Source organism: Balaenoptera musculus, chromosome 3 (assembly GCF_009873245.2).
Source record: "Balaenoptera musculus isolate JJ_BM4_2016_0621 chromosome 3, mBalMus1.pri.v3, whole genome shotgun sequence".
NCBI classification, from domain to species: Eukaryota; Metazoa; Chordata; class Mammalia; order Artiodactyla; family Balaenopteridae; genus Balaenoptera; species Balaenoptera musculus.
The window spans coordinates 128,760,940-128,781,761 of record NC_045787.1 but is presented as its reverse complement, the minus strand read 5'-3'; the positions used below and the strand labels follow the sequence as shown (position 1 = coordinate 128,781,761).

The following is a 20,822-nucleotide window of genomic DNA, read 5'->3' as shown; positions in this document are numbered from 1 at the left end:
GAATTCTTCACCTATGCAGAACACTTCAACTTTTTCAAGGCATGGTGACATTCAGCAACATGTTTGGTTTCCCCAGCGACTCCATGAGCATATAGAATAGGAACTATTATTCCTGATGTGGAAACTGAGGGCTGGAAAATTGCCCAAGATCACAGAGATACTAGCTGAGGATGGTGTCTGGACAAAAAACATGGCTTTTCTTTTCTGTTCTTTTTTTTATGACTCCCTGTTATAAAGCTCTCGTCTCTGATCCACAGTCTCCTTCCATCCTCTCTTCTAGCAGCCCTCCAAAGCCAGAAAAGCATCCCTCCAAAGTGCTCTGTAACAAGAATGCTGTTGGCTTCTTTGAAGCGCCTGCATCCTGACAGGGACAGAAAGAACTGCAAAATAAAATGTAGCTCCCTCTTTTTGTTAAATCTTTCAAAAGCTTCCTTCCTTAGTTTCTAACTCTATTATTGCACCCTAATCACAAACACTCTGAAGGAGGGGGTCAGTTCCATGCAGCAGCAGGCTAATTATGTGGCGGAATTTCTAAAAATTATCATCTTATAAATTGCTTTATTCCTCTGAAGGGGGAAGAAAGACACACACCACATACTCGACTATGTTTCAGACTGAATTAATTAGTAATTTGAAGCCTAATTATCAACTAATCTATTGGAACATGCAAGTCTTTTGTATTTGGATGGTATATGCAATTTGCATCCTATTAGTTGGCCGTTGTAAGGATTTGAGAGCTCATTAGGTCAGGGGAAAAAAAAAAGAATGCAGATCAGAAGGAAACAGACACCCAAAGGGCTGACTTGGTGATGTTGTGACCGAGGGGTCACTTGGCAACAGATGGAGCCTGGTGATGTAATTACCTGAGGTCTTTCGGTGGCTTTGAGGCCAATGATGTGTAATTTCTGTCTTACCCTGGAGAGGTGATTATGCATGCCCCCAACCTTGCTCTGTGTATTCTCAAGCAGCAGGGTGCCCACGTGGTCTGTACTGAGAGATGTCCTGATGAAGTGGAAAAGGCATTGGGTGCTGCCCACTAACCCTGGTGCCAGGCCTAGCTCTATCACTGACTTGCTGTGTGACCCTGGCCAAGTCACACCATCTTGCTGGCTTGACTACAAGCAAATGTTTCCCTATAAGCAAATGAGACTTAGATAGAGCTGACTTCCAAAGTCCCTTCTAGGACTAAGGATCTGGGATTCAAGGGGTGTCAAGAGTTTTCTTCCTTATGAAGTCAAAAATTTCATCCTTGCAAATGGTTTTTTTGTTTTTTGGGTTTCTTTTGTTTTGTTTTGTTTTTTAAGATTTTTTTTTGATGTGGGCCATTTTTAAAGTCTTTATTGAATTTGTTACAATACTGCTTCTGTTTTATGTTTTGTTTTTTTGGCCGTGAGGCATGTGGGATCTTAGCTTCCCAACCAGGGATCAAACACGCACCCCCTGCATTGGAAGGCGAATTCTTAACCACTGGACCTCCAAGGGAAGTCCCTTCCAAATGGTTTTTGAGGGTGAAACTCTTGGTTCCCCAAAAATCTTTGGACAGCCATCTGCCATTTAAAATGCAAATATCTCTGAGAAAAGTAGCATATATATCTATTAACAGCTGGGTCTAAATTAACCTATCGCAAGAAGTCCTTCTTATTTCCAGTCCTGACCCTGAAATATTAGGACAGCCAAGGCAAGGAAGTTTTGATGGGGAAAGAAGGTTAAGCCAGGGATCTGAGGCTGGAGATCCACCCAGAGAGACAGAGCTTAAGAATTAGGCAAGGTGTTTTAGATCCTGCCATTTTGACCTTTACATATACCCAGCCCCTGTGCTTTTGTTCTATTAATGATCTTTATTCCAAAAGCAAGTAGAAAATATCAGTCTCTTGTTCAATTAATAATTAATATTACTCACAGGAATAATCAACATAAAATAACATTGCTAAAACTGAGTGATATAATTTGTTATAGACAACAAGCTAAAAATCACATCTTAAAGGAAACACCGAAAATCATAAAGACAGGCCAGGATAATAAGCAAACTTTGTAGAAAAAGCTATCATTAAGGAAATCTGACAGTTGCTCAAACTGTCACATGGCAAAATTTGTTATTTATTAAAATTTGCTAGAAAATAAATAAAATAAAATTCAAAAAAAAATTTGCTGGGAGATGCAACCACTTTGGAAAACAGTTTTGGAGTTTCTCAAAATATTAAACATAGAGTTACCATGTATCCTAGTGATTTCACTCCTAGGTTTATGCTCAAGAGAAAAACTTGTAACAAATGTTCGTAGTAGCATTATTCATAATAGTCCAAAAGTGAGAACAACCCAAGTGTCCATCAACTGATGAATGGATAAACAAAATGGGATACATTCATATAATGGAATGTTATTTGGCAATAAAAAGGAATGAAGTACTGATTCGTGCTACAACATGGATGAACCTTGAAAACATTATGCTAAATGAAAGAAGCCAGTCACAAAGGACCACATATTCTTGATTCCACTTACATGCAACATCCAGAATAGGCAAATCCATAAGGATATAAAGTAGATTGCTGGTTGCCTAAGGCTGGAGGAATTTGTGGGGTGATGGGGAATCACTGCTAATGGGTATGGGTTTCTTTTGGGGGAGTGATGAAAAAGTTTAAAAATGAGACTGTGGTGATGGCTTCACAATTCTGTGAATGTATATAAAACCATTGAACTGTATACTTTAAATGGATGAGCTGGATGGCATGTAATTAGCTCTTTAGAAAATAAGGCAGGCCAAACAAAATTACATTTGGCTTTGGGAAAAAACTACTGGAAATATCAAACTTCATGATTAAAAAAGTAAGAGGAGCAAAAGATGACCCAGGAAAAACAGACTTGTCAAAAACGATGGTCACAAAAGAAAACTCATAATTGTGCATGTTGCTAGGTAAAATTTAACATGTACAAAAAATTATGAGTCAAGTCTTCATACCATGGAAAATAATTGCACCCAATTAAAATAACTGCAGCACATAAAAATGAAAATAAAAATTTTCTTTAAAAGACAGCTTGTCTATGCCACATAAAAAAGGGAATAAAAACTAAATTGGCATAATATTGTTTATGCTGTAAAACTGTTTCTGGTTAAAGATCTGTCAGCGCTAGTATCATTATGATTTAAACATTTATATTTATAAACAGTAAAACTACCATTGGTGTCAAAATAGAGGGTCAAAACCGGTGGGGTCGAAACATTTTTTATACATTCAAAGATGTGGTGATTTTGTTCTTATCGCCAAGTGGCAGAGCCGATTAAAGCTGGAATTGTTATGACTGAGGAAGGCCTGCCCACCAGCACGATCTCTTCCAAGGAAGCTTAGAGGTTCACCTTGAGTGTGCTGTGGTTTGATAAGCAGGGATGTGAAGGGGAAAAGGCAAAGCTTGGAAGTGCCCCTCCCACCCACACCGTTCCCTCCAGCCAGGTACCACAGAAACAAGCCGGGCCCCAAACACAGAAAGACCCACCATTTGAGAGCCTGCAGTGTCCTCTACTCACCAGATTTGCAAGGATATAGTGGTAGCCAATGCCGTTCTTCTCCAGCTTTACAATCTACAAAACACAACGAGAGGGGATGCATTAATCATACTGACAATTAAAGCTACACCAACAATAACCAGCAATTAACACTGAGTACTGGAAATGTGCCCTGTCCTATCCTAAGTACCCAAACTACAATATCACAACCATCCAATGGTGGTGGCATTGCTGATGTCCTTGTTTTACAGATGAGGAATTGAGACTTAGAGAAGTCAAATACACTCCCTGAAGTTACCCAGCTATTAAGTGCAGATGTAAGATCTGACATCAGTTTTGCCTGATTCCGGGGTAGAGTAGTGTTATCATAACCCCAAGGTCCAGGCTAAAATGCTCACTTCTTTCCTTCTTCCATAAAGCCTTCCCATACATAGTGGGAATCTTATGTTGTATTGAATTCCTTGTGACTGTTATAACAATATCTGCTGCTTGGGTGGACAGATGGGTGGATGGGTGGAAGGATAGTCAAATGGGTAGGTGGGTGATTCCACCCCAGTTCTTGAACTTCAAATCCTTGAATGGACCATATTCAGATACAGTTCCTTGTTTCCCTGAATTTTGCGCCTTCTTCCCTAAACCTGTTGGATACTCAGACATCAATGAGCCATTCAGCCCGGAAGCTGGAAGAGAATGTCAGGATCATCTGGTCCGGCCCCTCACTGTACAGATGGGAAGTCCAGGCCCAGAGAGACGAAGTGATGTGCCAGATCCCACAGCAGTACGGTGGCAGTGTCAGGACAGGGACCTGGCTATTGTGAGCCTTTCCATATGATGCCTGATTCAGAGCCAGGGTCCCCAAACACCCGTCCATCTTCCATGTGCAGACCATCCCTAATCATTGCAGGCAAGAAAATATTTGTAGAAAGAACTACCCAGCGGTTTGCTTGGGCACCCAGACATACCACCCAGCAAGGAACAGCTAAGACCGCAGTCCTTAGTTTAGTCTTAGCTCAGCCTGCAAGTTAACTTGATCTATTTCTTTATTATTATTATTTTTTAATCATCAAATTGAGGTTAGTACACCCTGCTCAGTGCCTCTCTCCCCGCACTGTTGCAAGGACGCGTAAAACACATGAGAAGCCCTTGGGCTTCTTCTCTAACTGAATAAAATTTCAAGGTTATTAACACCCACATTCAGACATCTACTTAATTGGATGTATGTGCATAGCGGCTCACATATTTTTTTATGTAGGGAATAATTAAATGCAAGCACACACAATGAATGCTCTGAAACAGTGGTTAGCCTGTGAAATTCCAGACTATGGAGCGCCAAGACTTTTGGGATGATAGTTTTATTAATAATTCTTCTTTACTTTTTCATTTTCTTGTCAAATGGTTTTTTGCTCTTTCAGCAATGAGATACCTTTATCAGAAACCTATTCAGCTTCTAATAAGCACAAAATAGCAAATAAAAGATAGTTTGAAACCCAATGCATCCAGGCAGTGGATAAGAATAGTCCCTGCAGGATGAAATTACAGGTTGAAACATAGGAAACAGCTGATAATTAATGACTTTTGACCAATAAAAATCAGTAATTTCATATGGTTTGACCTAACACAAACTGTCCAGCCCATCTACTCACCTACCTACCTGATGGCCTAGCTTCCCTTTCACAAACATTTATTAAGTGCTTACTATCTATCAAGCACTGTGCTGGAGATATAGTGGAAAGTGAAACAAGCATGGTGCTTGCTGTTCTGGAGGTCACAGTTTACTGGGAGGAGACCCATACTTAAACAGATGAAGAGATACAGGTACACAGGGTTACAAACTGAGAAAGTTGTTGTAAAGGTAATGTACACTTGGAGTCCACTGCCTCACTGAGCCCATCTCTTCAAAGCTCATTTCCACTGGATTGCCTTAATTCACAACCTTTGTGCCTGGAATGCCCTTTCCCATTCTCTCTGATTGTTCATAACCTTTATGGCTGAGCTCTAATCCCAACTACTCTGTAAAGCCTTCTCTGATTAACTAATTCACTCAACAAATATTTATTGAACATGGGCCACATGCCAAGCTCTATGCTATGTGCTAGGGACAAGCTATGAACAAATGAGGCAAGATCCCCAAGCCCTCATTGAGCTGAGTTGACACGTTAGCAGGGAGCCAGATGGTAAATATATAAACAGATAAATGAACAAGATTTCAGCAGGTGAAAAGCACTTTGAAGGCAATACAACAGGGTAAGGTGATGGATGGCCTGGTCCTGGTGTCCCTCATCCATCTCTAACTCATTCTGAACTTAATGACTGTATTACATAATTAAGTGTCTTATATATTGATAAAGCATTATATTCTAATAACCCTGTTCCCTGCTCACAAACCTTCACTGGCTCTCCACTGTTTACAGAATGAACCCCAGACTCTTTGAGATGGTTTCCAAAGATGGTCACAATCATGGGTTCATCTCCTTTTCATTGTCTTCCAGTAAACAATTGACATCCTCCACTTGGCCTCTTAAGCCCCTCTGTGAACCTTGGCCCCCACATGCCCTCTGGGCCTCCCTACATGCTCTTACCTCCAGCTTAAAGGCTCTTTTCCAGTCAAAGGCTACCTGTAGATATCTAGACCCATCTCACATTTGGGATCTTAGAGCATTCATTGATTCCCTATTCTTCGCATTCATTCAAAAAATATTTACTGAATACCTACTAGGTGCCAAGCACTGTTCAAGGCACTGTGGATGCAGCAGGGAAGAAAACAAAACAAAAATCTTAATAGAGCTTATATTCCAGTCGGGGCACTAGAGACTGAGACAGGCAGTTAATGCCCTGTTTGGAATTTGGAATCATTGTCTTCCTGCTTAGGTTAGGCAGAACATTTGTGTTAGACTGAAAAGATCCCAATTCCTGAGCGTGAGATAGTCTAGGATGATGCTAAGATGTCAGACTGCAAATCAGAAGATGTAACTTTTAGACTTATGGTCATTGTCACTAACTAGTTGTCTGAACTCAAGACAAAGCATTCAACCAATATGACCGTCAGTCATCCCATCTGTGAAGTATGAATGCAAATGGTAAATCAGGTGATTTGTAAGATCCTTTCAGCATTTGGTCTTACTTTTCAGAATAGAAGAATCCATCGATTAAAAAAGTTAATACACTGCAATCTAAAATATTCATGCAAACAAGTTCCTTCCTTCCCAAACACAAGTTTGTCCTTTGACAGAGGGGGTAGCTATAGACAGCACATGTGCTGAAAGTTGCATTTTTAAAAGGTTGGGCCCTGTAGCCCGACCAAGATAGATTTGACTTCCTGCTTTCCTTCTATGTGAAATCCCAGGCAAGTGTAAACTCTTGTTTCTTCATTTATAGAATAGGGGATCTAATAGAAGCTGTTTTTATAGAGATGATGTGAGGATTAAGTGGAATTATACATGGAGAGAGCTTGGCATAGTGTCTGGTATATGGTAAGCACTCAGAAAATAGTACCAACAGCTTTATCTTTACTGTGGAATAATACAGCAGGAGTCATCAGTCTTTGAGAATACCAACTTATCATTCAACACTTTCTCTACCTCCTATCTCATCTAATCTTTTTATCAGCTTTGTAGAACAGGGGCCTTCATTCCTATTTTACAGATGAGTACACTTATGCCAAAGAGGGAGTGACTCAAGAAAGCAGTATCATACCCACAACAACTTGAATGAATCTCCGGGGAATTATGCCAAATGAAAAAAGCCATACCCCAAACATTACATACTATGTAATTCCATTTATATCACACTCTTAAAATAAGAAAATTACAAAAATGGAGACCAGGTTAGAGAGTGCCTGAGGAAAGGGAAAAAGAGAGGGAGAGAGGGAAGCCAGATGAGGACAAAAGGGCAACACAGATGATCTTTATGGTGATGGAAATGTTCTGTACCTCGAATGTATCAATGTCAATGTCAATTTCCTGGTTGTGATATTTCACTATAGTTGCTATAGTTTTGTAAGATGTTACTCTTGGGATAACTGGATATGCGGTACATGGGATCTCTCTGTATTATTTCTTATACACGCATATGAATTTGTATCTCAAAATTAAAAGTTTAACTAAGAAAACAAAGCAAAACAAAAGAAAACCGGTACCAGTTGGCACTATGAATAGCTAAAATAGGTAAATCCTTACATATATCACTTCCTGTGGGGCAGGCTCTATTCTAAGTGCTTTACATATATACATAGATTCTTCTAACCCTCACAAGAGCTCTCTAAAGGTAGTTATTATCATTATTTTATTATTATTATGCCCATTTTACGGATCAGGAACCTGAGATGTAGAAATGAAAAACCTGGCCCAAGGTCACAGAGCTAGTAAATATTAGAGCTGGGGATGTGAATCCCAGGCAGTCTGGCTCCAGGGTCTCTACTTCTAACCAGTACCCTATTCTGCTTTACTTAACTAGAATTCCAGTCGCATGACTCCAGCTCAAAAAACTCCCATCTCAATGGAAACAATTTTTGCTGGTTTCTCTCTCTGAGAGGGAAGCCAGATCCACACTTTGTAAAGTAGAACACAGAGTTAACGCCTCAAAGAACCCCTGACTTTCAAAATCTCTCCTATTCAGTTCCCGAGGCCTCTGAGCAATTGCTGAGCTGGTGCTGAGATTCCCTGTGGGAGCCCCAGGGGTCTTGAGGGCCATTAACAAGCTCTGTCATGTTGTCAAGTACCTAAAACTGCCATCTTTAATTGTATAGCACTGTTCAAAAACGATTGCAAAATCTACTTCCTTGCTAGCTCATCTAAATACACAAATGTAATTTAAAAAGACAAGTGACCTATCCAATGACACATGCTTTACTTCTGAGAACGGGAGGAACCGTGGCTTAGAGATGTCTGGCTAAAGACCACTGAGATTACAGTGCCCTTTCTTGGAATGGACAATCAATTAATTGCTCAGGCACATGGATGTGTTCCAGGAAGGGGAGGTGCCTGGTGCCTCCTTGGACTCAAAACTGGTCAGTGGGCCAAATGGATGAGAAACCAAATGCTGGACCAGTGGGTGACAGAACTCAGAGCTGAACCCAGGAATCTGGCTCTGCAGGTTGTGATAGCACTTCACAAACTCTAACATGCAATGTGTTTTGCTTTTGAACAAGAAAAGGAAGCACTGGAGGTAAGTTTTTGGTTAACTGATCCGAGAACCATTTGAAGTCCTGCGTGAAGGCTCCCAGTGTTTGTGCTATTTCATAACATTCCAGAATTAAATTGTATGAGTTACAGAACGTGAGAAGGCAGGCCTCTGGTTTCACCTAGTCAAGAGCTCTCTTTGTAACACCAAAGGCAAATGGTCACCCAGCTCGCTCACGAGCCATCCCCCAGGCCCACCCGGAGGGCGCTTTGCTGCACTCACTACCTGGCCCAGGATAGCACTGAGGCGCTCGGATTCACAATCCACCACCACCAGCCGCTCCTTTTTCTTCTCCAGGTCCTGGAAGAGCATCCGGTATCCCTCCTCTGTGGTTGTCAAAATGTTGACGGCTGTCACCTGCCAGTTCTTCTCGGCCGCTGTGTCTAGGACTTTCTGCAGGACGGACAGACCTGGAGGTCGGGTGAGTAGGACAGAGAGGTGGCAGTCAGGATCCACAGGCATCACCCCACTTCCGCCAACCCCGCTCCTCCACTAAACTCAGCTCCAGCTTGCGCTTTGCAAGTCTGAGCTCACCGAGGTCAGGTTCTGCGTCTGTTTGTGTTTCCGTTTGCAGAACATAGTACGCAATAGAGTTAGTGATTAAAAATCGAATCTGAGGCTCAAATCCTGATGCTACAGTATACTAGTTAAATGATCTTGTACAGACTAATTCACCTGGCTAAAATTCAGGGTCTTCAGTGGTAAGATGGTGATATTAATAATGTCCACCTCGCAGTGTCATCATGAGGATTGAATGAGAATGTCTCAAGCATGGCAAGGGTTTTATAAACATTGATTACTATTAGGTATTTAGTAACTGCTTATTAAATGTGCTAATCTGGTATCTAAACAGCACCTAATAATTGTCAACCACGTTTACGAATGTTCAGTGTATCTCAGTACCTAGTGCTTTGCCTCTCACACAGTAGGTATTCAATCAATGTGTACTGAATTAAGCTACTCTTTTCTGATTTATAGCTAAATGATAGAGGAATCCATTACTCAATACTGCTTTGTTTCATCTTTGGGACATAGATGGTGTATTAGTTTCCTACTGCGGCTGTAACAAATTATTGTAAACACAGTGGCTTCAAACAACACATTTATCATCTTATACTGCCAGAGGTCAGATGTTTGGAATGAGTCTCCTTGAGCTAAATTCAAGTTATTGGCAGGGCTGTGCTATTTTCTGGAGGTTCTAGCGGAGAAATTTTTCTTGCCTTTTCTGATTCTGGAGGATGCCCGCTTTCCTTGGCATATAGCCCCTTCCAGCTTCAAAACCAGCAGTGACTGGTTGAGTCTGTCACATTATACTCTGACCCTGACTCTTCTGCCTTCAACTTGCACACTTAAGGACCGTTGTGATTACACTGAGCTCACCCAAATAATCCAGGATAATCTCTCTGTTTTTTTTTTTTTTAATTAATTAATTTATTTGTTTTTATTTTTGGCTGTGTTGGGTCTTCATCCCTGTGCGCGGGCTTTCTCTAGTTGCGGTGAGCAGGGGCTACTCTTCGTTGTGGTGTGCCGGCTTCTCATTGTCGTGGCTTCTCTTGTTGCGGAGCACAGGCTCTAGGTGCGTGGGCTTCAGTAGTTGTGGCTCGTGGGCTCTAGAGCGCAGGCTCAGTAGTTGTGGCGCATGGGCTTAGTTGCTCTGCAGCATGTGGGATCTTCCCGGACCAGGGCTCGAACCCATGTCCCCTGCATCGGCAGGCGGATTCTTAACCCCTGCGCCACCAGAGAAGCCCATCTCTCTGTTTTAAGGTCAGTCGATTAGCAACGTGAATTCCATCTGTAACCTTAATCCCTCTTGCCATTTAACGTAACATATTCACAGGTTCCAGGAATTAGAACACAGATGTCTTTGGCGGAGAGGGGAAGGTCAGTATTCTGCCTGCAACAGATGGTTATTTCATATTTCACTCTTGCGTTATCAATCTTTTGCACATATATCATTTCTGTCTTCCTATAACATTGCTAATCCCTCCCATAATGACCAATATGGTGCCTGGCATAAAGAATCATCTGTAGATTGATTCTGTTGTTTCTTCCTTTTTTTTTTTTTTTTTTTTAAGTATAAGGTTGGTGTGCTTAAGTCTCACGTTTACTGAAAGTTTACTATGTGTCTGGCATTGCTCTGTTAGCTTTCCTGTCTTCAATTCACTTAATTCTCCGAGGTAGGTACCGTTATTATCCATGTTTCACAAATGTGGAAATGGAGGTTCAGAGAGATTTAGTCATTGGCCCAAGTCCACACAGCTAGCAAATGGCAGAACTCTGAGTTCAGAGTTGTGAGGTGGGTGGAGCCCCTTTGAGTATGGGCGCTTTTGCTGACTGACCCCAGAGATGATCCTCTATAATGAAAGTTACATTTTTCTGCCTTTGCCACTTCCAGACCTCAAGCCTCATTATGCCACAAAACTGACCTGAAATAGCCCTTCTGCAGGTCATCCTCATAATGGCTGCTTGTCTGAGAAGGGAAATCATTAAAATAGAGAGAAGGGAAAATCGAAGAAAATAGAGTGCTTCTGGCCTCTCCTGCCAACTAATTCTCATTGAATAACGCCTGCCTAACTCTTCCTGAAAAACCATTTCACAAACCACTCTCCTATTCAAAAGTCTTCTAAGCCTCCCTAAAGGCAGACTTCTATAAAACCTCCTTTTTGCTCAGGGCAAAATTCCTGTGCCTCACTTTCCAGACCTTGTATGATCCATTTATTTATTTACAACAATAATGACTGAGTTCTTATAGGACTATTTAGTATACCAGGGGAAGGTAGGACAGTACAATAGAAGCAACACAGGAGTTAGAAAAAAGAAGAGAGTTTCCATTTAGAAGGTCAGGAAGTAGAGAAAGTGGTGTTCCAGTAGGTTGCAAAAGAAAAGAAGAATTTGCATATGTAGATTTGAGAAGGGAAGTGCATCCCAGAAACTGGAATTGTCTGAGTCAAGATGCAGAGAAGAAAAAAGTATTGGAAACATTTAGAAAATGGAATGGAAAATTCAAAATTTAGGTGGAGGCAGAATTAGAAAGGCCTGGGAAGGTTGATACTGATGCTGGTGACGATGATGACAGAGGTTAACATATATAGAAGACCCTGCGCATTGATTATGTTGTAGGCACTGTACGGACCCTTTCTAGTCATTGTCTCATGCAGTCCTCACAACTATATGAGGTAGAGACTGGTTTTATCTTCATTACAGAGATGAAAAAACGAAGGAATAGAGAATTTTATCCCCATTACAGAAGTGGTTGAACTGAGGCAGAGAGAGCTTGCCCAAAGTCAACCAGCTGGAGAGGAGGGAACACAGCATTCAGATCCAGGTCTGCCTGACTCCAGAATCTATGCTCCTAAAAGCCATGCCATGAGCCATGAGGCGTGAGCCATTCAACTGAGGTCGTTGGACTTTGAGTCTGGGCTCAAGAGCCATGGAAACTTGGTAAGCTGTAGAGTGACATGGGGCGTTAAGATGGTTATTCTCTCAAAGGACGTGTTTCCACGTGTGAGTTATAGATTAGTTACCACAAATTCAGTTCACAGACATAAAACATTTCTGGATCATTCCTCCATGATCCCTGCCTTTCAAGAAGGCAGAGAGGCACCATTCTTCTTCCTGCTGATAATTTTCTCTTCATCCCTCCACAGTCCCCCTCCCCTAACCCCTGGCTTACCCCGGTCAGCATCATAAATGTAGACAAATTTTTGCCACTTGTAATGGTCGATGATACTGATGAGGGCATCCTGCAGCTCAGGACGCAGCTGAAGGACAAACTGGTTGGATGTGTCAACAGGAAAGCTCGGTGTAATGAAGCAGACATGGAGGGCCCCGCAGAAGGAGGTCAGCATGTTGACAGTCCTCCGTTCATAAAACCCAAAGATGGCATAGACTCCTTTAGAGAATTGGGAACAGACTGGAAGAGGAGAAGAGAAAAATTAATGGATAGAAGATACTGCAAACATGCTGTCAGGTGGCTCTAAAACTAATTCATCCACTAGTCTATCCATCCAACCCATCATCCATCTATTATCTAGCCATCCACCCATCCAACCAATCTATCACTCCATTCTTTCAACCCACCAATCTATCCAACTGTCCATCCATTTTACCCATCCATGCATCCGTTCACCCAATCATCTGTCCATCCCACCCATCCATCTGTCGAATGCAATGTTTATTAGGTACCAATTCCATACCAAATGTTGTCATGGTTATTAATTATAAATGTATGCAAAGCTGTTTTGTATGCTCTTTCACTTTATCTGTACAATGGCTTTATTAAGTCATTAAAAGGATGGCTGGGTCATTTTTTAAAGGGGAAAACCAAGGCTCAGAAAGTTAATGAACATGTCCAAGGTAGCACAGCTAGACCATATCTGAGTTAGGCAGGTATCTCGAATCCAATCCAGTGATCTGTCTATGACACTGCCCATCATGTCGAGGCAAAGCATAATAAGATGCCTTAGGAAGAAGGTCTGTCAGCTTGCTGCTGATAACACGTTTAAGAAAACAAGGGTTGATTTTCCCAGCCAACCCTTAGTTTTCAGTGTACACTTCTCTGCTGATGTTCATCTTGTGTTTGTACATCCTCCTGGCTGATTTTTCAGCCCCCCGCCCCGCAGTGTATCCATCCAACCCATCATCCATCTATTATCAGTGTACACAGTAGTAGCTTAGCTGTGTGAACATCCCCACAGGAGCTATTTTGTAAGATCCCAGTGCAGTTACCAGTACTGGTTTGTGTTCGGTTACACTGCTGGTTAGAATATAATGCTAAAAAGTCCAAGGTTATGGGGCTAAGTCCAGGTAACTGAGCTACTAAACTTCATTATAATATGTGATACAGGATAAGCGTTCATAGACTTTGCCCCAGTCAAGTGATCAACCCCAGTGCCAACCCCAGTGCCTGAAAATTACCATCTTGATACGGATGGTGAGGAGGACGAGTCATCCTCATCACAGTAACAGTGTTTTAGGGTGCTTTGCCATATATGTTAAGCTGTTCTCATCACAACCCTGTGACTTTGGTATTATCAATTTTCTTTTAAGATGATAATGCTGATATTCCTAGATCCTCTGCTCTCTTTACCATATCACCTGCTTCCATGACCCCATAATGCCTTTGTAGATGGGCTCTCAAATTATGCTCCATGAACACTGCCCAAATGTGTTCCATGAACATTAGCCCCACAGAATGCTCCTTAAAAAAGAAAAGGCTTCTTTGCTCAGAGAAATTTGGGAAATGGTGCAAACCCCGTCCTCCTCTTGGAGTTTCAAACTGCATACCAGCTACATAAAAGATTGACAGGAATCCTGTTCAACTTTAACCCAGATTTTGTCAAATCCATACGCCCCCAGGACCCTTTGTTGGTGAATGCTTTTTAACATGTTACTGATGCACTGGGCCACGCTGCACTAAAGTATGCCATTAGCCACTGGGACCCAGTTGCCTGCTGAGTCTCAGTTCTCAGTCAGTCCCTAGACCCTCCCTTCATGTCCCTGAAAGATAATCTCTTAAAGACTGTAATGGAACCATACAAGTCATCTGTCTAACTTCCAGGGTAACCCAGCATACCATCTACAGGAAACCTGGCAGGTGCCCTTTACTGTGTGTGTGTGTGTGTGTGTGTAAATTTAATTTTTATTTTATATTGGAGTATAGTTGATTTATGATGTTGTGTTAGTTTCAGGTGTACAGCAAAGTGATTCAGTTATACACATACATATAACCATTCTTTTTCAGATTCTTTTCCCATGTAGGTTATTACAGAATATAGAGTTCCCTGTGCTCTAGGGAACAAGTAGATCCTTGTTAATTGTCTATTTTATATATAGTAGTGTGTATATGTTCATCCCAAACCCCTAACATCTGCTTGCATACTGAATTACTGGGCATGCACTGCTTCTCAAGCATTGACTGACCGCTCTTTGAAACCAGAACCTCATATGCCTGCTCTTAACCCACTCCACAGCCCTCCTGGTATCCAAAGGTGGCCCTCATGGACTTCAGCTTTATGGCATTTGGTTTTCAGTAGTGATGTCCATCCTCCACCTAGAAACCAGAGGGATCCTTTTAATTAAAAAAAAACAAAGAAAACACACTGTTTCCCTTCCTTGTACAAAAACCTCTTAAAAATTTTGAGGTTTCCCACTGCACACAGGAAAAAAATCCCCAAACATCTGACCATGACTCAGAGCCAGAGTAACTGTCCCTTTGCCCCCTCCTACCTCACACCACTGCCCTCGCTCCCTGCTCTAGCCGCCCTGGCCTTTGTTCTGTTCCTCCGGCCTCCACACTTGTTCTGCCCTGGAGACTCTGCGCTCCACCTGCAGCGCTCTTCCCTTACTTCTCTGCAACGCTCACTCCTTTTCAGCAATTTTATCTCAACTCAAATCTCACCTCCTTGAACAGGACTTCCTTCATCACCTCCTCTAAATAGTGATTCCACCCTCCCCTCAACCCTCTATAAGTCTCCATCACATCCCCCTGTCTTATCTTTCATACTTGAATTATTATTATTTGAAGGTGTTTTCTTTTTTTTACATGTATGTATCTGTGACTGTTCCGGTCAGTGTTAACTCCCTAAAAACAGGGGTCTTATTTATGCCCCAAAGCCAGCATAACGCCTGGGACATGGTAGGTGCTTAGTAAATGTTTGCTGAGTGAATGATGAGTGCTTGATGAGAGCACTGCACTAGGGGATGAGGAGGAGCCGTTGGGTCACCCTGGACCTCTTCCTCCCCTGTTCTGGGTAGGCGTCTCCTGAAGCAGCTATTTATCCTTTGCTACTCACACTCTTTTCTCTTTCACCCTAACGAGGACACTCCAGCCACTTGCAGCCAACAACAGGCACTGTCTTTTAAGTGTCTATTGTAATTGCCAGAATCAAGATTTCCATAAATACAGATTTCTCCACCAGGAAGCATACACTGTATATTATTCCCCCTGTGTTAGATATAGATTTGTCAAAAAGCACCATCCATCTTACTGGGTGAGGTGTGTATGGGGAGCACAGAAACCCCGTTAACATATTATAATATGCTCTCTGCGGTATTTTTAGGATCTTTACTTTCCATGCTGCAATGAAATCTTATCTGGTGGGATATAAATCTCATGTTCCCGATCTATTCCCTGACGACATCTACTTGGTTTCACACCTTTAGTTGGGTCTTTGGGGCCCTCGTGGCCAGTGTTTCTTGCTGGAACTTTAGAAGTAGAAGAGGAATGGGTAAGATGGGGTGGAAGAAATGGGCGCAGATAGGCACGATCGAATCCTTACACGCACGGAGGCCAGGATGTTTCCCCCATCCTTGAATTATCTCCCTATTTTTCCCTTCTGCAAATCTCTTTTCCCTTAAACTGAGTGTGTTATCCTCTAAGGCTAAGAGGGTACGTTTAACCACTGCTCCCTAAAAGAGCATGGCTTGGAGGTAACCTGGCCTGGATTTACTCAAGTGGACCCTGGCCCGCCTAGTTGCTCAGCATTTGACCTTCAGTCTGGCTCCTCATTTCAGCTAAGCCTGAGCAGCAACAGCGAGGGAGAGGGAGAGACTAAAAGTCTGTAGGCCCCAAGGCCTGTGGGAGAATGCATAATTGGTTACACGTTCAGAAATATAATTAGTTGTAGCGCATTGCTTTAAATCTGTCACAGTAAATATTCAGTTAGAAAAGATAACTCGATCTTGTAGAAAAAGTACTAGATTAGATGCCGGAAGACCTGGAGGATTCTCTTTTTGGTTTTATCACAGCACAGTATTATGTGACCTTGAGCCAATCCCAGGCTCTCCCTGCACCTCAGTTTCCCATCTGTAAATTGGTGCTTTGAACTCCATAAGAGTTAACATCCCTTCAAGCTCCAGCAGTCTACGTTCTAGTCTAATTAGTTGAAAAATATTCACTGATTGAGCACACTTTGGTTATTTGCTGGTCAGACTTGTAGCAACCTCCTGTGCAGGTTTTCAAACCTAGAAATCAGATAAAGGCTCTGAGTTCTTGGATCCGATTGTAATAGAATCCTAGCACTAAATCTAGATGCATTCAGAGTCTTGAGTTGTATTTAAGATACAATTTTGAATGTGATAGGTGAGTTAGTTACCTAGTAGAGAGTAGATGAGAGAAGGCAAATCAGAAAGGGGGCTAGAGGTGGAGCCTTGTATTGTCAGGTACAGCAAGCCTGAGGGGAGAAAAGGGAACACTGAAAAGCAGCCTTGCAACCCTGCTGTGTACTGGTCCAGACTCTCAGGCTGACAGTGAATCAGAGTAGGTGGAACTATGTGCGTGTCCTCCGTTTAAGACAGCAGTGGTGCATATAGTTTCTCTGATAGTAGCAATTAGGAGCTGACGTTTGAGCACTTACGAAGTGCCAGACATCGTGCCAAGGACATTCCCGTGCATTGACTTCTTTCATCCTGTGAGGTAGGTTACAAATTGGGAAGGGCAGGCCCAGGGCCAGCACAATGCAAAGCTGAGTTCTGAACTCCACCAATCAGACCACAAGGCTTGAGCTCTTGACTTCTGTGATATGCCACCCCTTCCCTCCCTCCAACAATATCGGAAAGAAACAGTCATGGCATATGGGACAGCTTCAGCTTCTAGAAAATCCTCTCAGGTAGCACTCTGCCTTCCTCTGTTGCCAGATCAAGAAGCATTACTGCATTAGGGTCTGTTGATATTAAAACAAAACCTAGAGACTGTCATACAGAGTGAAGTAAGTCAAAAAGAGGAAAACAAATATCGTATAATATCACTTACATGTGGAATCTAGAAAAATGGTACAGATGAACTTACTTGCAAAGCAGAAATACAGACACGGATGTAGAGAAGAAACGTATGGATACCAAGCGGGGAAGGGAGGGTGGGATGAACTGGGGAATTGGGATTGACATATATACACTACTATGTATAAAATAGATAAGTAATGAGAACATACTGTATAGCACAGGGAACTCTACTCAGTGCTCTGTGGTGACCTAAATGGGAAGGAAATCCAAAAAAGAGGGGATATATGTATACGTATAGCTGATTCACTTTGCTGTACAGCAGAAACTAACACAACATTGTAAAGCAACTATACTCCAGTAAAAATTACTAAAACAAAACAGAACAAAAGTGGGTGGTGCTCGATGCATTCCCCTCTTGTCCCTGGGGATCATGCAGAGCGTATACACACACATCTGTTCTTGTATTGGTCCCTACATGTGTCCATCCACCCATCCATCCACCTCTTGACATCCAGCATCTACCACTCGTGAGACTCTGTGTTAGGCAGTGGACATGCAGTGTTGAAAAAGGCAAGCCCCAACTTCGACGTCACCTTGACAGTGGGAGAGGCCGACACCGAACCAGTCAATTACACTTCCCTATAAGTGCCGTGGCAGGGATGAGGTCGGGGTTCAGGCACAGACACCTAACCCCAGCCTTTGGGGATGTCAGAGAAGGCTTCCAAGAGGAAGTGCCAGCTTTGACAGTGAAAGATAACTGGGGATCAGCCAGGAGAGGTAGTATGGGGAGTGTGGTGCAGTTGCTTGCGCATAAGGAGTATTTCAGGTAGAAGGGAGAGCGGCAGCAAAGACCTGGCAGAGAGGAAAGCCATCGCACATTCAGGGAACCCTGCCGGAGTGTCAGATTCCGAGGTCCCTGCCTCTAAGAGATTCTGTAGCGGAATGTGTCCAACAATCAGAGCGAGTAAAAAACGAGGCCAGGAATTCCCTCTTGGGGAGGCAGGAGGGCAGGCACCGGCAAGGGCAGGAAAACCCACGCTCTGCACGGTGCGGGCTGTCCAATTCCATCATCGCTTTGCTCAGACCTCTTTGATAAGCACTCCTGGTTAAGGCACCATCCACTTAGTATCAATAAATCTCCCAGCCCTGGGCACTCGCCCTGACAGCTCTCGCCCAGGGAGGGAACTCCTGGTATTAGCAACTTCTTTTTTATTGTCACTTCATTTAAGGCCTCTCACACCGACATTCCTCCTTGGCTCCTGGCTGCAGTCCCTGGAAATGTGGTAAATAGTGGATAATGAGGTGACAGGGTGGCTTCATTCTGGGGGAGGGAGATGGAAAGTGTGTGTGTGTAGGTGGGGGGACTTTTAGACACTCATCCTGCTTCTCCAATAATTCTATACTTACAGGTGGGAATGACATTCTTGCTCTGACTCTAACCTTGTGACGTCAACTGTGCTTTATTTCTGTCACTCAGAGGGCAATAAGAGTGCCCCTCCATCCCCTTACACTCTCTTGCATCCAAGATCTGGTAGTGACATGTAGTGAATTACCATAATAGATATAAATTGTCCCCATCTCCTCTAAACAACAATTATTTAGGGTTCTGAGACATGTCCAGGGCTTCTCTGTCATTTACTAGATAAAACCTTATTGTTCATTTGTTAAATCAACAAATATTTTTTGAGCACCAGAAACTAATATTGCCAGAAAACTGGGATGCAAGGATGACACAAGACAGGTGTGTCTTCTGCCTTCTCAAAGCTTAGGCAAGAGTTCTAAGTTTTATTATTTATTTATTTATTTATTTATTTATTTATTTATTTATTTATTTTTGGCTGTGTTGGGTCTTTGTTGCTGTGCACGGGCTTTCTCTAGTTGTGGCGAGCGGGGGCTACTCTTTGTTGTGGTGCACAGGCTTCTCATTGCGGTGGCTTCTCTTGTTGTGGAGCATGGGCTCTGGGTGCCTGGGCTTCAGTACCTGTGGCTCGCGGGCTCTAGAGTGCAGGCTCAGTAGTTGTGGCGCATGGGCTTAGTTGCTCCGTGTCATGTGGGATCTTCCTGGACCAGGGCTCAAACCCATGTCCCCTGCATTGGCAGGCGGATTCTTAACCACTGCGCCACCGGGGAAGTCCAGTAAGTTTTAAATTAAGGGAAAGAAAGGTTATTTTGAGAGAGTAATAAGGGGATTAAACATCGAATAAGTGGTCATAACTACCGTTATAGCCAGTTTACTGAGCACTTACTACAAGCACACACAGTGCTAAGCACCTGTGTCAATATCCAGGTAGAGGGACCAGTTTATCCAAAGGCAGTGAGGTAAGAGAGAGGAAGGAACCTTAGAGAAACTCCAGAAAAGCCAGTACAACTAGGGTGGGGACTGTGGCACAGAGTTGGGGGTGGGGAGGCGACCAGATTGCCAAGGGCCTTGCCAGGACTAGAGAAATTAAGCCCCTGAGTCTTGTGTCCATGTTTTATTTCCTTTGGCTTTGGATTCATCTCAGCTTCATAGGGCTTCTCTTCACCCTGGCCTTGGAGCCCAGTTGGGACAGGGCAGCAGAGAGAGATGCGGAAGAGGAGACATCCTCCCCTGCTCAGATTCGTGCGTTTATTATGAAACATGAGTGTTAATTACCAGGCACTGAAAGCCACTGAGCTGTGACACGTTATATGAGGCTAAGATCAAGGCTGGGCTCAGTGGTCCTGGAATTAGACTCACCTTGTGGGCTGACATATGAAACCAGGGACAGCGGAAGGACAAACAGACTGAGAGATTGTAGGTTCTGCTGGAAAACTCTTCAGGTGCCTGACATGGTTCTGGAAAAGTAAACGCAAAGAAGCAAATCTGGGACCATGAACAAGCCCCTTTTTCTCTCTGGGCTGCATTTTCCCCATCTGGACAATGAAGTTTACACTAAATCAGTGTTTCTCGTGTGTGTGTGTGTGTGTGTGTGTGTGTGTGCGTGTTAAATACCTCCAATAAAACGCCTATACTCATTGGAGATTTCTAGTTCTATAGACAGGGAATTTCTCTTTCTTCTATCTATCTACTCATCCACCCTTCCAACAAATGTTTACTGTGCACATGGTGTATGTTAGACAGCAGTGGTGCCAGTGGGATACAACACTGAAAACCTGCCGTCATGGAGATTAGGATCTAGAGAGGGGAGAGAGATGATATACAAATCAGCAAGATTATTTGGGATACTGTGTTACGAAGACAATAACATGGGATGATGTGAGAGTGACTGGAGGGGCTACTTTAGATAAGACGGTGAGGGAGACCCTCTCTGTGGCACTAACATTTAAGCTGAGAAAATGAACCATAAAAAGGAGCTGGCCAGACAAAGGGCCAGGGAAACAGCTTGAGGCAGAAGGAACAGAAAGTACAAAGTCTCTTAATAAGGTTCAGGAAAAGATTGAG

General features: G+C 42.9%; 1 protein-coding gene across 3 annotated transcripts in view; it reads right to left on the bottom strand.

Moving 5' to 3' along the window:
- GRIA1 (glutamate ionotropic receptor AMPA type subunit 1) overlaps positions 1-20,822 on the bottom strand; it is a 307,614-nt gene that overhangs the window by 130,811 nt on the left and 155,981 nt on the right. For all 3 annotated transcript variants that reach the window (XM_036848990.1, XM_036848988.1, XM_036848991.1), the window contains exons 3-5: positions 12,351-12,590; positions 8,903-9,087; positions 3,521-3,574 (exon numbers count right to left, since the gene is read on the bottom strand). In XM_036848990.1, the coding sequence (XP_036704885.1) occupies positions 3,521-3,574; positions 8,903-9,087; positions 12,351-12,590 (479 nt within the window). The remainder of the gene's footprint in view (positions 1-3,520; positions 3,575-8,902; positions 9,088-12,350; positions 12,591-20,822) is intronic.